Source organism: Myotis myotis, unplaced genomic scaffold (assembly GCF_014108235.1).
Source record: "Myotis myotis isolate mMyoMyo1 unplaced genomic scaffold, mMyoMyo1.p scaffold_m19_p_7, whole genome shotgun sequence".
Lineage (NCBI taxonomy): Eukaryota > Metazoa > Chordata > Mammalia > Chiroptera > Vespertilionidae > Myotis > Myotis myotis.
The window spans coordinates 40,872,095-40,888,539 of record NW_023416379.1 but is presented as its reverse complement, the minus strand read 5'-3'; the positions used below and the strand labels follow the sequence as shown (position 1 = coordinate 40,888,539).

General features: G+C 41.0%; 1 protein-coding gene across 2 annotated transcripts in view; it reads right to left on the bottom strand.

The window, feature by feature from the left end:
• Positions 1 to 16,445, bottom strand: part of LOC118660081 (prolyl endopeptidase) — a 110,801-nt gene that overhangs the window by 73,860 nt on the left and 20,496 nt on the right. For both annotated transcript variants that reach the window (XM_036317135.1, XM_036317134.1), the window contains exons 3-6: positions 14,221 to 14,354; positions 13,021 to 13,151; positions 9,652 to 9,861; positions 3,509 to 3,630 (exon numbers count right to left, since the gene is read on the bottom strand). In XM_036317135.1, the coding sequence (XP_036173028.1) occupies positions 3,509 to 3,630; positions 9,652 to 9,861; positions 13,021 to 13,151; positions 14,221 to 14,354 (597 nt within the window). The remainder of the gene's footprint in view (positions 1 to 3,508; positions 3,631 to 9,651; positions 9,862 to 13,020; positions 13,152 to 14,220; positions 14,355 to 16,445) is intronic.

Genomic DNA, 16,445 nt, shown 5'->3' with positions numbered 1-16,445 from the left:
TATCACACTCCTTTGCCAGGTATAAGAAACTCCCACATCAATATTTTTTTTCCCTTGATTTAGATTTTTCCGACCTGATACTGGATCATCAATTTAGGAGGGGCCTCAGGCTTCTGAAGGCTTATACCTACAGAACTATAGTGTTCATGTTGAAATGACAGAGAGATCCTCTATGCAGCAAGAAGGTCCTCTCAGCTCAGAATGATCACACACAGCAGGGTGAGGGAGGACGGGGACACTCACCTATGTCAGCCTGACCTGCCTAAGTCTTACAGACTTTCTTCGCACTATTCACTGATTAGGGTCCTGATCCAATATCAAGTCCCTCAGGTCCCACTTTGTCCCTGTAGCACTTTTTTTAAAAGAAACAACTTCAATTATTATTTCTGTTCAGTAAAGATGCATCTCCTCACTTACTGCCATTCTTTAAACAGTCATTGCTGTCGTTTTGTGTGGCCTCTTCCTCTGAGCAGAGACACAGACGATGGATGTTAAGAAGATACAGAGGCCGCACATACCCAGCAGGCAGTTCCAGCCACGGACTTGCATGGTAACCGCCCCGGCAGGTATCCTATTTTGTCCATGCAATGGGATTGATCACTGCTTCTCAAGGTTGTGGCAAAGACTTCATTAGTCAAGTTATGTAGAGTGAACATCTATTGAATGAATGCTAGAAGGATCACTGAACTACTTAAATCTGGTTTTCTTTTCAGTTGCCTAGCTAGCAGAATGGGATATACAGATGTTAAATGTTTATGTGATGTATCGCCCCTGTTATTTTACAAAACTGCTGCTCATAGCAGCATTATTCATAACAATGCTACTAGAACAATTCCCATGTCCATCGACGAATGAATGCATCAACAAAATGTGGTACATACACTGATGAAATATTATCCAACTTTAAAAAGGAGGGAATTCTGACATATGCTATGGCATGGACAAGCCTTAATATCATGCTAAGTGACACAGCCAGACACAAAAGGACAAAGACTCTATGACGACATTTATATGAGGCACCTAGAGTAGTCAAATAGATGGAGACAGAAAGGAGCAGGTGGTTACCAGGGATCGGAGAGGAGGTGGGTGGGGATTTATTGCTTAATGGGAACAGTTTCAATTTTGCAAGATGAAGAAACTACTGGAGGTGAATAGTGCTGATGGTTGCACACAGTGTTAACATACCTATTGCCATATTATACATACAATGAATAAACTAGCAAGCTTTATTTTATGTATATTTATCATGACTTCAAAAAGTATTGAACAAAAACTAGTTGCTTCAACCAAGTGCTAACAAAGAGATCTGAGCAACCACAGTTGCATGTATTCCAGTTAAACTGTTTTCTTTTACACCAATTTGCTAAAATATACTGCTATTCTGGCATTTATTTTTAGTGTTCCTGTTATTGTATCAACCAAATAATTTTACTTTGATTAAAACAGGCCTGGTTCCATGAAATTATTAGCCTGGAAGGAAGAAATTTCTCCACAACAGCATGTTTTTGAATTTATGATGAGTCCAGAAGGAATAAAACTTGATTACTAAAATATGTTATTTTAGGTTTCCCCCCAAATAAAGGTAAAGAGAAGCACATGACCTAATGTTTTTAGGTTGTTTTGGTAGCATATTTTGTCTCCCTAATTGTTTCACTCAGATGAAAGTTAAAATCTATACTATTTTTTAAATAAATACATATCCAGAGTAAGGAGAAGCCTTAGGTATGAAGAAAAGCTGATATAAGAAGAAAATTTAGTGGGAACATACAAATAGAGTCAGAAGAGCCATTAAAAACAAATATGTGAGAAATATGGCAATAGTAACTATACAAGCAAAGCTTGTAGGGTAGGGAATTAGGTAGAAAAGAAAAATCATTACAAAAGGGCAGAGTTTCAGGTAATAAAATATAAGTCCTATAGATTCATTTTTAACACAGTGTATTAAAGTCTGGCAAAGTTTTTCTGTAAACCTTTGTGGGCCTTGTGGCCTTCTGTGGCAACTACTGAACTCTGGTGCTGGAGGTTGACTGTAGTCACAGACACTACGTAAACAAAGAGATGTGCTGTTCCAACAAAAATTTATTTACAAAAACTAGCAGCAGGTCAGATTTGGCCTAAGGGCAAAAGTGTGACAAGCCTTAGTCTAGAGAAACAAAATAAAGAAATAAAGGGGAAATTTGGAATAAGGTATATCAACCCACATGAACTAAAATACCATGGATTCCTACTCTTTGCCCCAATGAACCAGAACCATGAGCAGAAGTTCAAATTTAAAATGTCCTTTTCTTACCAAATTTTTAATCATTTCTCAGAGAAGAGCTAAACGGCTCAATGAGCTAAAATGTCTCTAGTGGATTCCTCATTCCCACGTAAAAATGGAATGATAGTCTACTTATATTAAGACATTCAGAATGTTTTTCTTTCTTTTTTAAAAAATCCTTACCTGAGGATATGTTTATTGATTTTAGAGAAAGAGAGACAGAGAAACGTCAATGTGAAAGAGAAACATCAATCAATTGCCTCCCATATGTGCCCTAAAAGGGCATTGAACCCGCAACCTGGGTATGTTCCCTGACCAGAAATCGACCCAAAACCTTTTGGTATACGGGACGATACCCGAACCAACTGACCCACCTAGCCAGGCCTGTTTTTCTTTCTTTAAAAAAATATTTCTTAGTCCCCAGAAGTCAACTCACAATAGTAAATTCTTACTCTAAGCTTTTTCAATTGATTATCAAGATACAGAATAAAATCTAGGCCAGTAACTTCAAATATGTATCACTTCAATAGAGGTTGGTTATTATCAAGATCCCTAAGGAATGTATGAACTATCTATCTATAAGATGGGAAGGAATCGCCCAGCTGGCGTGGCTCAGAGGTTGAGCGCTGATACCATGCACAAAGAGGTCCCGGTTTGATTCCTGGTCAGGGTACATGCCTGGGTTTCAGGCTCAATCCCCAGTAGAGAGTGTGCAGGAGGCAGCCGACCAATGATTCTCTCTCACCACTGATGTTTCTATCTCTCTCTCTGAAATCAACAAAAACACATTAAAAAAAATAAAACAGGAAGATATCTAAAGAATACATATTTTAGTGTAAAAACAAGTAAACCATCTACACAAAGAGCACAACTGTATAAAACAGGAAAACACACACTCTCTACATTCTCACTTGCATATGAAAGGAAAATGTTTAGAAGGATACTCTCCTCACCTCTAAGGAGGATTCTGAGTTTCACAATGTTCATGTTTCACTTTACGTTATTCTGTACTTATACATTTTTTACCATAAGCATGAATAACTTTTAGTATTAAGATTTTTATGTTGTTAAAAGGTTTATCATCAACTTCATTATTAAGAATAATTTTGAATGCCAATTTTTTAACAAAAAGACTAGTCCCTCAAAGGACTTCTAGCATTCATAAAGGTCATCACGGAACAAAGATATTTACATATACAATCCATGGGACATGGTCTTTTTGGGTAAAATTTCACAACAGTACAATACCTCAGCTCCACCCATCCATTTGGGCTCATCAGGAAACTCAGCACACAAAATATCTTCTGACTGATCAGTCCCCAAGACATGGTAGCAGAGCTTCTGGTGGAGGTTGCTGGACGTCTCTGTGCCTGGAAGAGTTAACAATGTAGACTGAAGCGCAGTGCGCAATTTTAAGAGAATCTATTCCCCCCACTCTGTACTCTGCTAGAATCCAAGTCACGTACCTGGTTGTAGGATATGAGGTTATTACATAAAAGCTAATCGCTTTTCTATATACCAGCAATGAGCAAACGGAATTTCAAACCAAACACACAATACCACTTACATTAGTACCCTCAAAAGGAATACCTAGGTATAAATCTAACAAAATACGTATGAGATCTAGAGGAGGAAAACTATAAAAACTTTGATGAAAGAAATCAAAGAAGAGCTAAATAAATGGGGAGATACTTCATGTTTGTGGTCAGGAAGACTCAATATTGTCAGTTCTTCTCAACTTGACCTTTAGATTAGATCCAATCCCAGTCAAAATCCCAGCAAGTTATTTTGTGGATATTGACAAACTGATTCTAAAGTTTATGTGGAGAAGCAAAAACAAAACAACAACAGCCAACACAATATTGGAGGACTGACATTATCTGACTTCAAGACTTAGTGTAAGTAATCAAGACATTGGTGCCATTGGCAAAAACAGACAAACAGATAAATGGAATAGAGTAGACAGCCCAGAAACAGACCCACATAATACAGTCAACTGATCTTTGCTAAAAGAGCAACAGTTATACAATAGAGAAAAGATAATTTTTTTCAACAAACAGTGGATATCCACATGTAAAACAATCTACACACAGACCGGACACACTTCACAAACATGGACTCAAAATGGACCACAGCCCTAACTCTACATGCAAAACCATAAATATCCTAGACAACAACACAGGAGAAACCTAGGTGACCGTGGGTTTGGTGGTGACTTTTTGGATACACACCAAAGGCACAATTCATGAAAGAAAGAACTGAGAAGCTGAACTTCATTCAAAGCAGCCGTGGGCAAACTACGGCCCGTGGGCTGGATCCGGCCCGTTCAGCTGTTCTATCCGGCCCGCGGAGCCGAAAGAGCGGAGGGTTCTCTTGCTCTCCCCTCTGCTCCTTCACCAGCAGCAGTGTTAACATGGCAACGTCGGGAAACACAGCCGCAGCTCCTTCTTCTGAGTCCAGTTTAAGAACCCATTGCGGCCCCCGAGTCAAAAAGTTTGCCCACCCCTGAATTAGAGCCATCTGCTCTGTGAAAGATACTGTCAAAGAAATGAAAAGACAAGCCACAAAGTGGGAGAAAATATTTGCAAAAAACATATCTGATAAAGGACTGTCATCCCAAATACACAGAGAATTACTAAAACTCAACAATGAGGGGAAAAACCACCTGATTAAAAAAATGGGCCCAAGACCTTAACAGACAGTAAGAGATGGCAAATAAGCATATGCAAAGATGTTCCACATCATAGGTCATCAAGAAAACGCAAATAAAACCGAGATATCATTATCAGAATGGCCACAATCCAGAGCATGGATGACACCAAATGCTGATGAGGATGTGGAGCAATAGGAACTCTCATTCACTGCTGGTGGGAGTGCAAGATGGCACAGCCACTTTGCAAGACAGTTCGGCAGTTTCTTTCAAACCTAAACATACCTCTACCACATGATGCAATCATCACACTCCTTGGTATTTACCCAAAGGAGTTGAAAACTTATTTATGTTGATGCAAAAACCTGCACACAAATGTTTATAACTGCTTTATTCATAATTGCCAAAACTTGGAAGCAACCAAGATGTTTTAGGTGAGTGCATAAATAAACCGTGCTACATCTAGACAATAGAATATTAAGCACTAAAAAGAAATAAACTATCAAGCCATGAAAAGACATGGAGCAATTTTAAATGCATATGACTAAGTGAAAGAAGCCAATCTGAAAAGGGTAGATAGTCGATGTCAACTAAAGGCATTCTGCAAAAGGCAAAACTACAGAGATGGCAAGATCAGTGGTTGCCAGGGGTTAGGAGGGAGGGAGGATGAAGAGGCGGAACAGAGGATTATCAGGCAAGTGAAACTACCCTGGTATAATACCACAATGGTGGATACATATCGTTACGAATTTGTGTGAACCCCTGGAATGTAACACCATAACCTGAAGTCTAACGTAAATAATTGCTCTGGGGTGATTATGATGTGTCCATGTAGGCTCATCAACTGTACCACTGTGGTGGAGATGCTGATAATGGGGGAGGCTATGCATGTGTGGGGGCAGGGGATGTATGGGAAATCTCTGTACTTCGAGCTCAATTTTGCTGTGAACCTAAAACGGCTCTAAAAGCGAACTATTAAAAAAAAAAAAAGAAGTTAAGAATCAGTTGAGTATCATCTGGAAGTAACTCACAACATATCTGCTGATTCTTTGAGGCTGTTTTAAGACTGGACTATTTTTATTTTATTCTGAAAATGTACCAAGCTTTCGGAACAATGAAGAAAAAGATAATACCACAGTGTAATATTCAGATCTTATGTCATAGAAGTGTACACTTGAAAGCTCTATGATCCTATTACCCAACGTCACCCCAGCAAATTTAATGGAAAAAAAAAACCCACCACCACCTTAGAGCACTTGGTGACTTTCCCAGGGCTTTCTGGGAACACTGGTAAGAAGTGCGCAGTCAGAACCACTCAGCGTTTCTGCACGGGCTCCAGCACTCACCCTAAGTGGCTGCTGAGGTTCTCTGGACAAGAGGCCAGCAACTGACAGCTGGGAGGGACTGGCTTTCTTAGTTCAATCGCAATTACTATGGCTGCCACTGAAAGTGGAGGGTAACTGAAAATTTTCATGTTTTTCACAAGTTAACTTCATAACATTGTTCTCTAACAAGAAATGGCCAGTTACATGCTCTTTTGATCTCCCAGAACTTGGAAATAGCCAACAATTTCTAGCCCACTGGCACTCTCAATACAGACACAGAGGTCTTTCTTTAGCCAACATTCTTGATTTAAAAACCTCTTAGCTCCTCTTGTAGATCCCTGGTGAATTCAGAGAAAGGTAATGAGTAGTATAATCAAAGGCAGCAGACGGTAAACATAGCCAAAAGAAATGAAAAGTGTTAAGCCTTATTCCCAATTCAACAGGGAGGGGGGGCGATAGACAGAAAGGAGAGTATAACTAAAGATACAGCAGGTCATGAAAAGGCAGGGGTCCTCAAACTACGGCCCACGGGCCACATGCGGCCCACTGAAAACATTTATCCGGCCCGCCGGGTGTTTTTGCCGCCGCTCCTGTCCTGCTTAGCAGCCGACTTGTCCCGGGCCCACAGTGCGCATGTGTGGAATGTCTGAGGGACAGTGAACTGGCCCCCTGTTTAAAAAGTTTGAGGACCTCTGTGATAACGGGACAACATGTGCGGACAACAAGCACTTGCCAGGCCCAGGCTCTGAAAAAGGTACCCGAGACTCTGCATCCCAGCTCCACATCTCTAACAAAGGGACCGTAAAACCCACCCGTCAAGACCAGCCAAGAAACATGAGAACGCTATACCTCGAGTGGAATATGGAGTGGCATAAAGACGCTGATGCTGACAGCCTGTACCAGCAAGGTATAAGGCACAGGACCCTTCCTGTCTGGGAAGATGAGGAGTGAAGGGGGAAAGAAAGAGGGACCACTGAACACAACAGGATCTTTGTGAAACTGAAGAGGAGAAGAATAGGTGTGTATGGGAAGTTAACAAGAAGAAAAGTGTCAAGACAAATGCAGCCAACAGGAGACTGTAACTTCTGACCCGGGGAAAAGATCAATGATGATTGCAGCAGAAAAATTTTATAATCACTCAACATCATTAAATAAGTTGGTTTTATGAAAAAAATCCATCTTCTCTATGAACCCCCTGGGACATAGAACACATTTGTGAAAGACTGATTGCAATAGTGGCCTCAATTTTTCACAGTTCCCAGTATCCCCTTGAATAGGGGATGGTAAACAGAATGCAGGGAAGTGACAGTATGACAGTAGCAAGCCCAGGCACCTAAGAAGTTGTGCCTTTCAGCTCTCCCTCTTGGAATCCTGCTGAGCTGCCATGCAAATTAGCCTGCTAGAGGGTGAGAGACCACGTGGAGCAGAGCCGAGGCCCCAGACATGTAAAAGAGTCAAGCCAACTGACCTGCAGCTGACCACAGACAGACACATGATGAACTCAGCTAAGCCCAGAAGAACTGCCTGGACAACCCATAGACTCAAGCGAAATAAATGGTCATTGTTCTAAACCACTGAGGTTCGGGGTGATCTCTTACACAACAAAGTTACGTGGCACAACGTTCTTTGAGGAATCCTGGCTCTATTCCAGGGGTGGGCAAACTTTTTGACTCGAGGGCCACAATGAGTTCTTAAACTGGACCGGAGGGCCGGAACAAAAGCATGGATGGAGTGCTTGTGTGAACTAATATAAATTCAAAGTAAACATCATTACATAAAGGGTACGGTACGGTCTTTTTTTTTTTTAGTTTTATTCATTTCAAACGGGCCGGATCCGGCCCGTGGGCCGTAGTTTGCCCACAGCTACTCTAGACAAAGCATGTTAAACTCAAAGGCTAACACAGGCCAAATAAACATGGTTTAAGTTTATGTGGGCCGCAAAAAAAAACTTCCATTTTCATAGAAATATAGGTTTATTTTGATAGACATGCTGAACACAAAGGGCTGAAATAAATGAGTAATCATTAACATAAATAGAACATTTTAATAAAAATTAATATTTTTTCTTGAACATTAACTTACTAGGCACTGAATAACTGCACAAATTAATAGGTGTAATGCAAATAAACCTATTGTTCTTGTTCTTCGAAAGCTAAATATTTCCTGTTGTACACACCAAACAAGTCAGTCCAAGACTAATAATGTGGCAATCGGTTGCTAAAATATTTGCTGCTAGTATTAGTGGAGAGAAATGGTGCGCCTGCACGTAAAGTGCGTAAGGGAAATGAATGCAACACGATTATAGTAATCTGTCATTAGCGAACGTTGTAGTTCATTATTAATAACTAGAGGCCCAGTGCACGAATTCGTGCATGAGTGGGGTCCCTCAGTCTGGCCAGCCATTGGGGCTGATCAGCCAGGGGGAGGGGCTGCGGGAGGTTGGCCACCCTGATGGGGGCTATCAGGCCAGCTGGCTGGGGCAGGGGCCGGGGTTGTGGGAGGTTGGCCGACTGGCTGTGGGAGCACACTGACCACCAGGGGACAGCTCCTGTGTTGAGCATCTGCCCCCTGGTGGTCAGTGCGTGTCATAGCGACTGGTTGACTGGTCGTTCGGTCACTTAGGCATATATATGTGTGTGTGTGTATATATATATATACACACACACACACATACACACACATACACACACACACACACACACACACACACACCACACATACTAGAGGCTTGGTGCACGAATTCATGCACATTGGAAGGAAATTAATTAGAAGAATGATTCATGCGGTAATTACGTTACTACAAAAAATTACGTCAATAGTATATATAATATAGCATTATAAAATTAAGACATGCGTGAGATTGGTACCAGTGAGAACTTTATATGTATCACACATGTGCGAGTCAATGTTTATTTTTAAATTTCCATTGCGCATCATATGTACTGGCCGATCGGACGGTTGATGAATAAATCGTGATGTGGTTCACGGTGAATGTCAACTAAAACAACTAAATTCATGCTCGACAATGACAGATCGAAACACACATGGGATTGGTGCCAGTGAGAGCTTTACATGAATCACACAAGGGTGAGTCAATGTTTATTTTTAAATTGCCAGTGCACATCATATGTACCCGCTGGTCAGTCAGTGGGTCGGACGGTCGGTCACTTAGCCTTTTATATATATAGATAGATTATGTATAACAGGATATTGTAAAAATTAAGTTACGGAATTTTTATTAAAACATTTCTTACATACTGTTATATTGGCTGGGTCCCAAAAATATTTGCTGTGGGCCACAAGTTAGACATGCTTGCTCTAGCCCAAACTGTTAGGGATTAGTTTTTCTTTTAAAGTTATGGGAGTCACACTTCTATTTCATAAAAAAAGGTGCTTTCACCTAAGTCTTAACGTACCATCACTTTTTCCATCTTGTTGGGGGTAAGAGTTGTAGAACATTCCCTTCCCATCATGGGTCCAGGCCATACAGCTGAACTTGACTCTTTCGAGCACATCTGGAAGCTCTTTAGCACCATCGACTTTCATAAACTTGATTGTCACCCAGTCGGAGCCACTGGCACTCAGACCATAGGCAAAATATTCACCGTCTTCACTGAATGCATAGCCTGTGGAACATAGGAGAAATCAAACAGTGATGGGGACACAGTGCCTGGCCCTGCTCACTGCCCTTCACTGCTCCACAACACTCTGTCATACACGGAGGCAGACTGTGGTAGTGAGGAACTCTGAGGGCCAAGCCCATGTCTTACAGGCATTTGCCTTATGACCTTAAGCAAGTCTTCATTTCTTCATCTCTAACATGAAGTGTTGGATTCTATGCCCACTAAGATGTTTCCATTTTTTAATTTCTATCAGTTAAAAGCAGAGCTCATCTTGGATTTTCAGCACATTTTATTTACACTCTAAAGGAGCGGTTCTCAACCTGTGGGTCGCAACCCCTTTGGCGGTCAAACGACCCTTTCACAGGGGTCGCCTAAGACCATCCTGCATATCAGATATTTACATTACACTCATAACAGTAGCAACATTACAGTTATGAAGTAGCAACGAAAATAATTTTATGGTTGGGTCACAACATGAGGAACTGTATTTAAAGGGCCAGAAGGTTGAGAACCACTGCAAAGGGAACAAGTAAGGAACAAGGAAACTGCCTTTGGAGTAACGATTGAATTAGGACACACACCATGAAACAGAACTAAATTGGAGTCATTAGGTAATTTTGGGGATGGATTCCAAACTATCTGAGTTCATTCTTTACAACCCCGTTTTCTGAGCATTACTGGCACTCGATTATCGCCCATACCATCCGAACACCACCAGCCCAGGCAAATAAGGCCTGAGGGTTTGCAATGAAGGATCTCACGCGGTCCACATACCAAAAATGGCCGTGGAAAAGGAAGAAAAGCAACACCATCTATGGACTACTCTGCTGTCCAATTCTTTAGGGACAAGAGAGATAGATCACTGTCATCACTATGGAATGTTTCCTAACAAATATAGCAGCTTTCATCATTGTGAATTATCATTATGGTACAGCATTTGGTACCAGACACCAACACCAGAAATTTCCTCTTAGGATGTTTGCTGAACTTTACCTGGGGGGGGGGGGGGGGGGGGGGAGGGCTTGTGGAAATTATTCTAAGAAACCCAACTATTTTCAGAGGTTTTCTACTATTTTTACATGAGACCTCTATTAATGGGAAATATGTCTAAAACTTCAAAAAGCCTACTTATTAATCACTTACAATTCCTTTAAAATATCCAGGCTCATAAGTATGTAATTGCAGAAAAGAATCTAGAAGATGATGGGGAGAAAGTATTCACTTTCCACTCTATATAACATTGTAGTGCTTGAATTGGCTATACAGAATTAAAAAATTTTCAGAAAAATTCCAAATAAAAATTTGGATTTCAAATTACATTAATTTTATTTTTGTTAATCCTCACCCAACGTAGTTTTTCCATTGATTTCTAGAGAGAGTGGAGGAGAGGGGAGAGACAGAGAGACATCGATGTGAGAGAGGCACATCAATTGTTGCCTCACACAGGAGCCTGCAACTGAGGTGCATGCCCTTGACCAAAATTGAACCCATAAACCTTCAGTCAGCAGGCTGGCACTTTATCCATAGAGCCAAACCAGCCAGGGTTCAAATATGTATTTTAAAAATATATATACTAGCTGTAGCTGGTTTGGCTCAGTGGATAAAGCGTCTACCTGCAGACTGAAGGGTCCTGGGTTCGATTCTGGTCAAGGGCACATGCCCAGGTTGCAGGCTTGATCCCCAGTGGGGGTCGGGGGGGGGGTGCAGAAGACAGATGATCAGTGATTCGCATCTTTGATGTTTCTCTCCCTCTCCCTTCCTCTCTGAAATCAATAAAAATACACTTTTTAAAAAATGTATATACTATCAAAAGAATCTGAATGTTTACCTCCCATACTGTAATTTCCCTATAATACCACTGTCAAACACCCAATCCAGGTCCCATGTTGAATTTTCCTTTTCATCCATCCGGACATGAAGATGGCAACAATTCCATAAAAAAGTTACTAGGATGAATTATCAAAGTGAGAAGTGAGACTCTGTTATAATGAAGTCTTTCTGGATGAGTTGCAAGATAGACCTTTGCTAAAACTAAATGAATCCTACACAGGGTACATTATTGCACAGAACAAGTATATTAATAAGTTCATTTAACTCCAAGTTCCAATTCATGGAAGAATACTCTTATTAAGCTGGCTGGCATCTTATTACTTTCAATACCAGTTAGTAAAGAATCATCATTTACATTCACAGCCCATTTGGAGAGAGGGAACCACTAAATGACTGAATGCCTTTATTTTTATTGTAAGGGCAATTTTGGTCAAAGGCATTTTTATTTTTATTCTAAGGGTTCTTGCACAGATCTGTTTAATCCCCACCTAACTGATTATAGGACTTCAGTGTTCCAACTGCTCAATTCTGTAGGACTGAACCTACACCTGTGCTTTCTTAATAAAACAGAAGATGAGCCAACTGCACTAAAAACATCTTTAATGCTACCAAGATGTGGTTCTCAGAGGATATAGTTATTAAACCATAGAACCACAAATTTCCTGACCCTAGGACTAGTGTTTATGGCACAAACCAGGGGTAATCGCTACGGCCTGTGGAGGAGGTTATCTTTGGGACAGGATTATTTAGGAAACATATAGCAACTGTAGGCTAAACTTACTCAGTTTTTAAACTTGCCCCTTTAGAGGTCAGGGTACCAAGTTGTCCAATTTTTACAAGCTGGTATGTTTTTACTTTTAATTCTAACATACTGACAATTATCTAAATTTTAAAACTCTTAATCAGTTCCCCCCACCGCACCCAAGAAAAGGGATCTTGTAAATAGTCCTTCCTATTTTATATTTATAGTTGAAACATTCTTTGTATAGCTTAAATTTCTTACAGAAGAGGATTGTGTTTCTAATCACAGATAGTTCTCAGGGATATTATGGGAAATGAAGAAGATACTTCAGGGTCTCAGAAGCCCTAGGCGCTAATTTGAGGCCAGTGACAAGTATTCTCCAGATCTGCTTCATGCCATCAGAAGGACACGTGATTACTCACGTGTTCTAAACATACTGTGCAAAAATAGCTCTCCTGACATTGCGTGTGCATCTGTTCTGCAACAGGGTCCACGCTCTGTCTGGTATTTCCGAGGTGAGGTGACTGCTCCAACACAGAGCTTGGCGTGGGGGCCTGGGACTCCCGGGGGCCTGGCTGTGGAGCACTCACCTCGTAGCGCCACGGTGCCATCATCGGAGAGCACGTTGGGGTCTAGGAACACTCTGGCTTCACCCTCTAAGGAATCCTGCACGTATAATACTCGCTGGTTCTGCAAACCTGTATTGTAAAAATAGAAATACCTGCGGGACAGAGACAGTCTTTATTTAGCTGTGGAGTTTTCTATTTGCAGAGTAAAACCAAATGCACATAAGCAAAACACACACATGCAGGTACAGCAGCAAATGGGACATGGGGACTAGGTTATAGGTCCCACCATCTCCCCGTACCTAGAGTTTACCTGAATTGCTTTAAATATTCAAATCCTGCACCTTAACTAAACAGAGACAAAGACTTTTATTTGCTAAATAAAAGGCAGCTGGGTAGGGGTTGGCAAACCTTTTCTTGTAACAGGCAAGACTGAAAATATTTCAGGCTTGGTGGCCACACATCTCCGCTGCTACTACACAACTGTGAGTTTGTACAGAAGCCGCCACGGACAATATATAAATGAATGGACATGCATGGCTGCGTGCCATTTAAACCTCATTTATAAAAGCAGGCGGTGGGCAGGGCTTGGCATGCAGATCCACTTTGCGGATCCTTGGGGGAAAAAGGGATACTAAATTATTGATGATACTTCCAATGAGGCTTAAAATCCTAACTAGAGAATATGTTTGAGTGAGTGTAAGAAAACGAGGGAAGCAAATTATTAGGTTCTACTTCCTGGACAATTTTCATTTTTGCATAGAAGAAATGCATATAATAAAATCTTTTCAAGTAGTATAAACCAAAGATAATTAAATTTTAGAGGCAAACAAGTCTCCATTGTTATTTATGAATCATGCAATCTCACCAATTACTAGCCATAAGAAAACAATAGTTTTTTACACTCTAGATTTCGTCGTAGGACATATCTATACTAAATTTCTTTCTCTGTTTTTCTTTTTTGTGTGTGTTTGATTATGTTCGTTGTTGGTTTTTTTTAAATTTATTTTTAATTACAGAGACATCTACTAAATTTCTTAATCCTTACTTGAAGAATCTGGACAATAGACCAAAAGATATTCTCATATTTAAGCATAGAAATGAATCCATTTTATAATGAATTAATTTGACAAACTGGTAAGTTATTCAGAACTTGTTTTAACATTTAAGAAAGCATTCAATTAGAAAAGTGAAATGAAATTAAGTGAAAGGAACGTCACGTACCGTTTTCCTTTCTTGAAGTGGCAACTATACTTGGGATAGTCATACAGCTCAGTCATCCTCTCCTTGTATAAACCTCGGATGGGGCACTGCTCAAGGAACGGCACAGTGATCTTGTTCTGGGCCTCCACAAAAGCCTGCAGAAAAAGGTAAATGGCCCGAGAAAGTCAGATATAAAATTTACCATGAGACATGTTATACTTTAACTTGTATCAGAGAGATGCAGCAATTCCACTTCTGGGACTAGATCCAAAGATGTTGAAGAGATATTACCTACAAGAGCCAAGATATAGAAATGACCTAAGTGTCCACTGATGGATCGAATGGATAAAGAAAATGTGATCAATACGTGTGTACAGTGGAATATTACTCAGCCACAAAAGGGAGGAAATTCTGCCATTTGTGACAACATGGATAGACCTTGAGTGCATTATGCTAAGTGAAATGAGTCAGCAGAGAAAGACAAACACTGTATGGTCTCACTTATATGTGAAACCTAAAAAAAACCCCACACAAACATTCATAGAAAAGAGATCAGATTTGTGGTTCCCAAAGGCAGGGAGGTGGGGAGGGAGGGGGAAAGAGGGAATTGGATAAATGTGGACAAAGGTACAAACTTCTGTTAAAAAATAAGAAGTATCAAGGATGCAATGTCCAATATGATGACTATAGTTAACACTGCTGTATGACATATATAAAAAAGTTGTTAAGAGAGTTAATCCTGAGTTCTCATCACATATTTTTTTCTTTGTATCAATATCAGATGATAGATGTTAACAAAATTTAATGTGGTAATCATTTCACAATACATGCGTAAGTCAAGTCATTATGCTGTATACCTTAATCTTACACAGAACTGGAGGAGGGGGTAGACTAAAAAAATGTAACAGTGGAAGCATATTTTCCCTCCATAAATAATAACAAATGTTTACTAGGCACAAGCTTCGTACCAGGCAAGTATTAACTCATTTGGAACTCACAATCGAAGTTCTTTAATTAGCCCACCTCTGTGGATAGGGAAGCTGAGTCTCAGAGGGGTTAAAAAGCTGCCGGCATCATGCAGCGAGGCAATGGCAGAGCTGGCTCCTGCGAATCCCTGCTCTTAAGAGCACGCTCAGATCACACACACTGTGCTGCTTCGTCAGCACCTGGGGTCCCAAACATCAGAGTTAAAGATACAAGGTTAGAGATACCTAGGCGCTATTTTTATCAATTTTGTTTTTGACTTACTATCTTTCTAAGACCTACTACCTTGTCAACTTCACTGATATTTTTTAAAATTGGAAAATGAGTGGCATTGAATAAGAATATCTATAATACATGGTTTATATGTAGAGCAAGCGATGGCCTGCAGGAAGGCAGGGGAGCCTGCCAGAGTAGTTTTTTGCAACAACAGACCAGTTGTAGCCAAGCATACCCTGTTGATAACTAAGCAGTTAGAAAGTAGCTTTTGATTTTTGTTACAACATGGATACATGGTTGCAAAGTCACTCAAGAGGCAGCATTTTGGAGATTACTAAGCATGTGCAGGAGCATTACCCGATTTCATGGGGGAAGGAAAGCCACGCCTACCTGGCAGACATGGCAATGGAGGTAGGTGGTCAGTTGCCGATCAAGGTCATGCAGTGAGTTAGCAATAGCTCTGCATTACTTTATTCCAGACATTGTGACTGAAGCTGAACAGTGACCGGAGCTGACTCCATGTCTGATGTGGGGTGTGGAGACGAAAAGAACCCACCCAGGGGATAAGGGGGGCAGCCTGGGCCTCCTCTGACTTTCTCCCGCTTGGGCTGGGCAGGACAGGCACCTTGGGGTGCTGGACCACCAATGAGGATTTAGTAAGAACCTAGGGTGCCTCAGCACTAATCCGGGATTGTGAAAGGAGGGGGGACAAGTCTAAGACCAGCTCCCGTGAGAGCAGAAGCCACATGGAATGGCTGATATCTAAGAGGAGCAGGAATGGCCATTACAGTGGGAGTGAGATGGGGAAAATGGGCACAGCGCACGGTAATGTGTAGTTTTGATAGCGATTTCCCAGAAGGGCCTGACCCTGCCCTCTGAGGAGGGCGCCACAAACTTCATCTCTCGTCCTCTGGTTTGTGTGTGGATGAGGCTGCATCCAGGCCTTCTCCTGGCTGCAGGACAGCCTGGCTTTAGGAGGACTTGGTGAGTCCAAGAGTCACAGATTGCCCGGGGGGTTTTCCTTGGAAAGGTGGAACTGTGTTCTC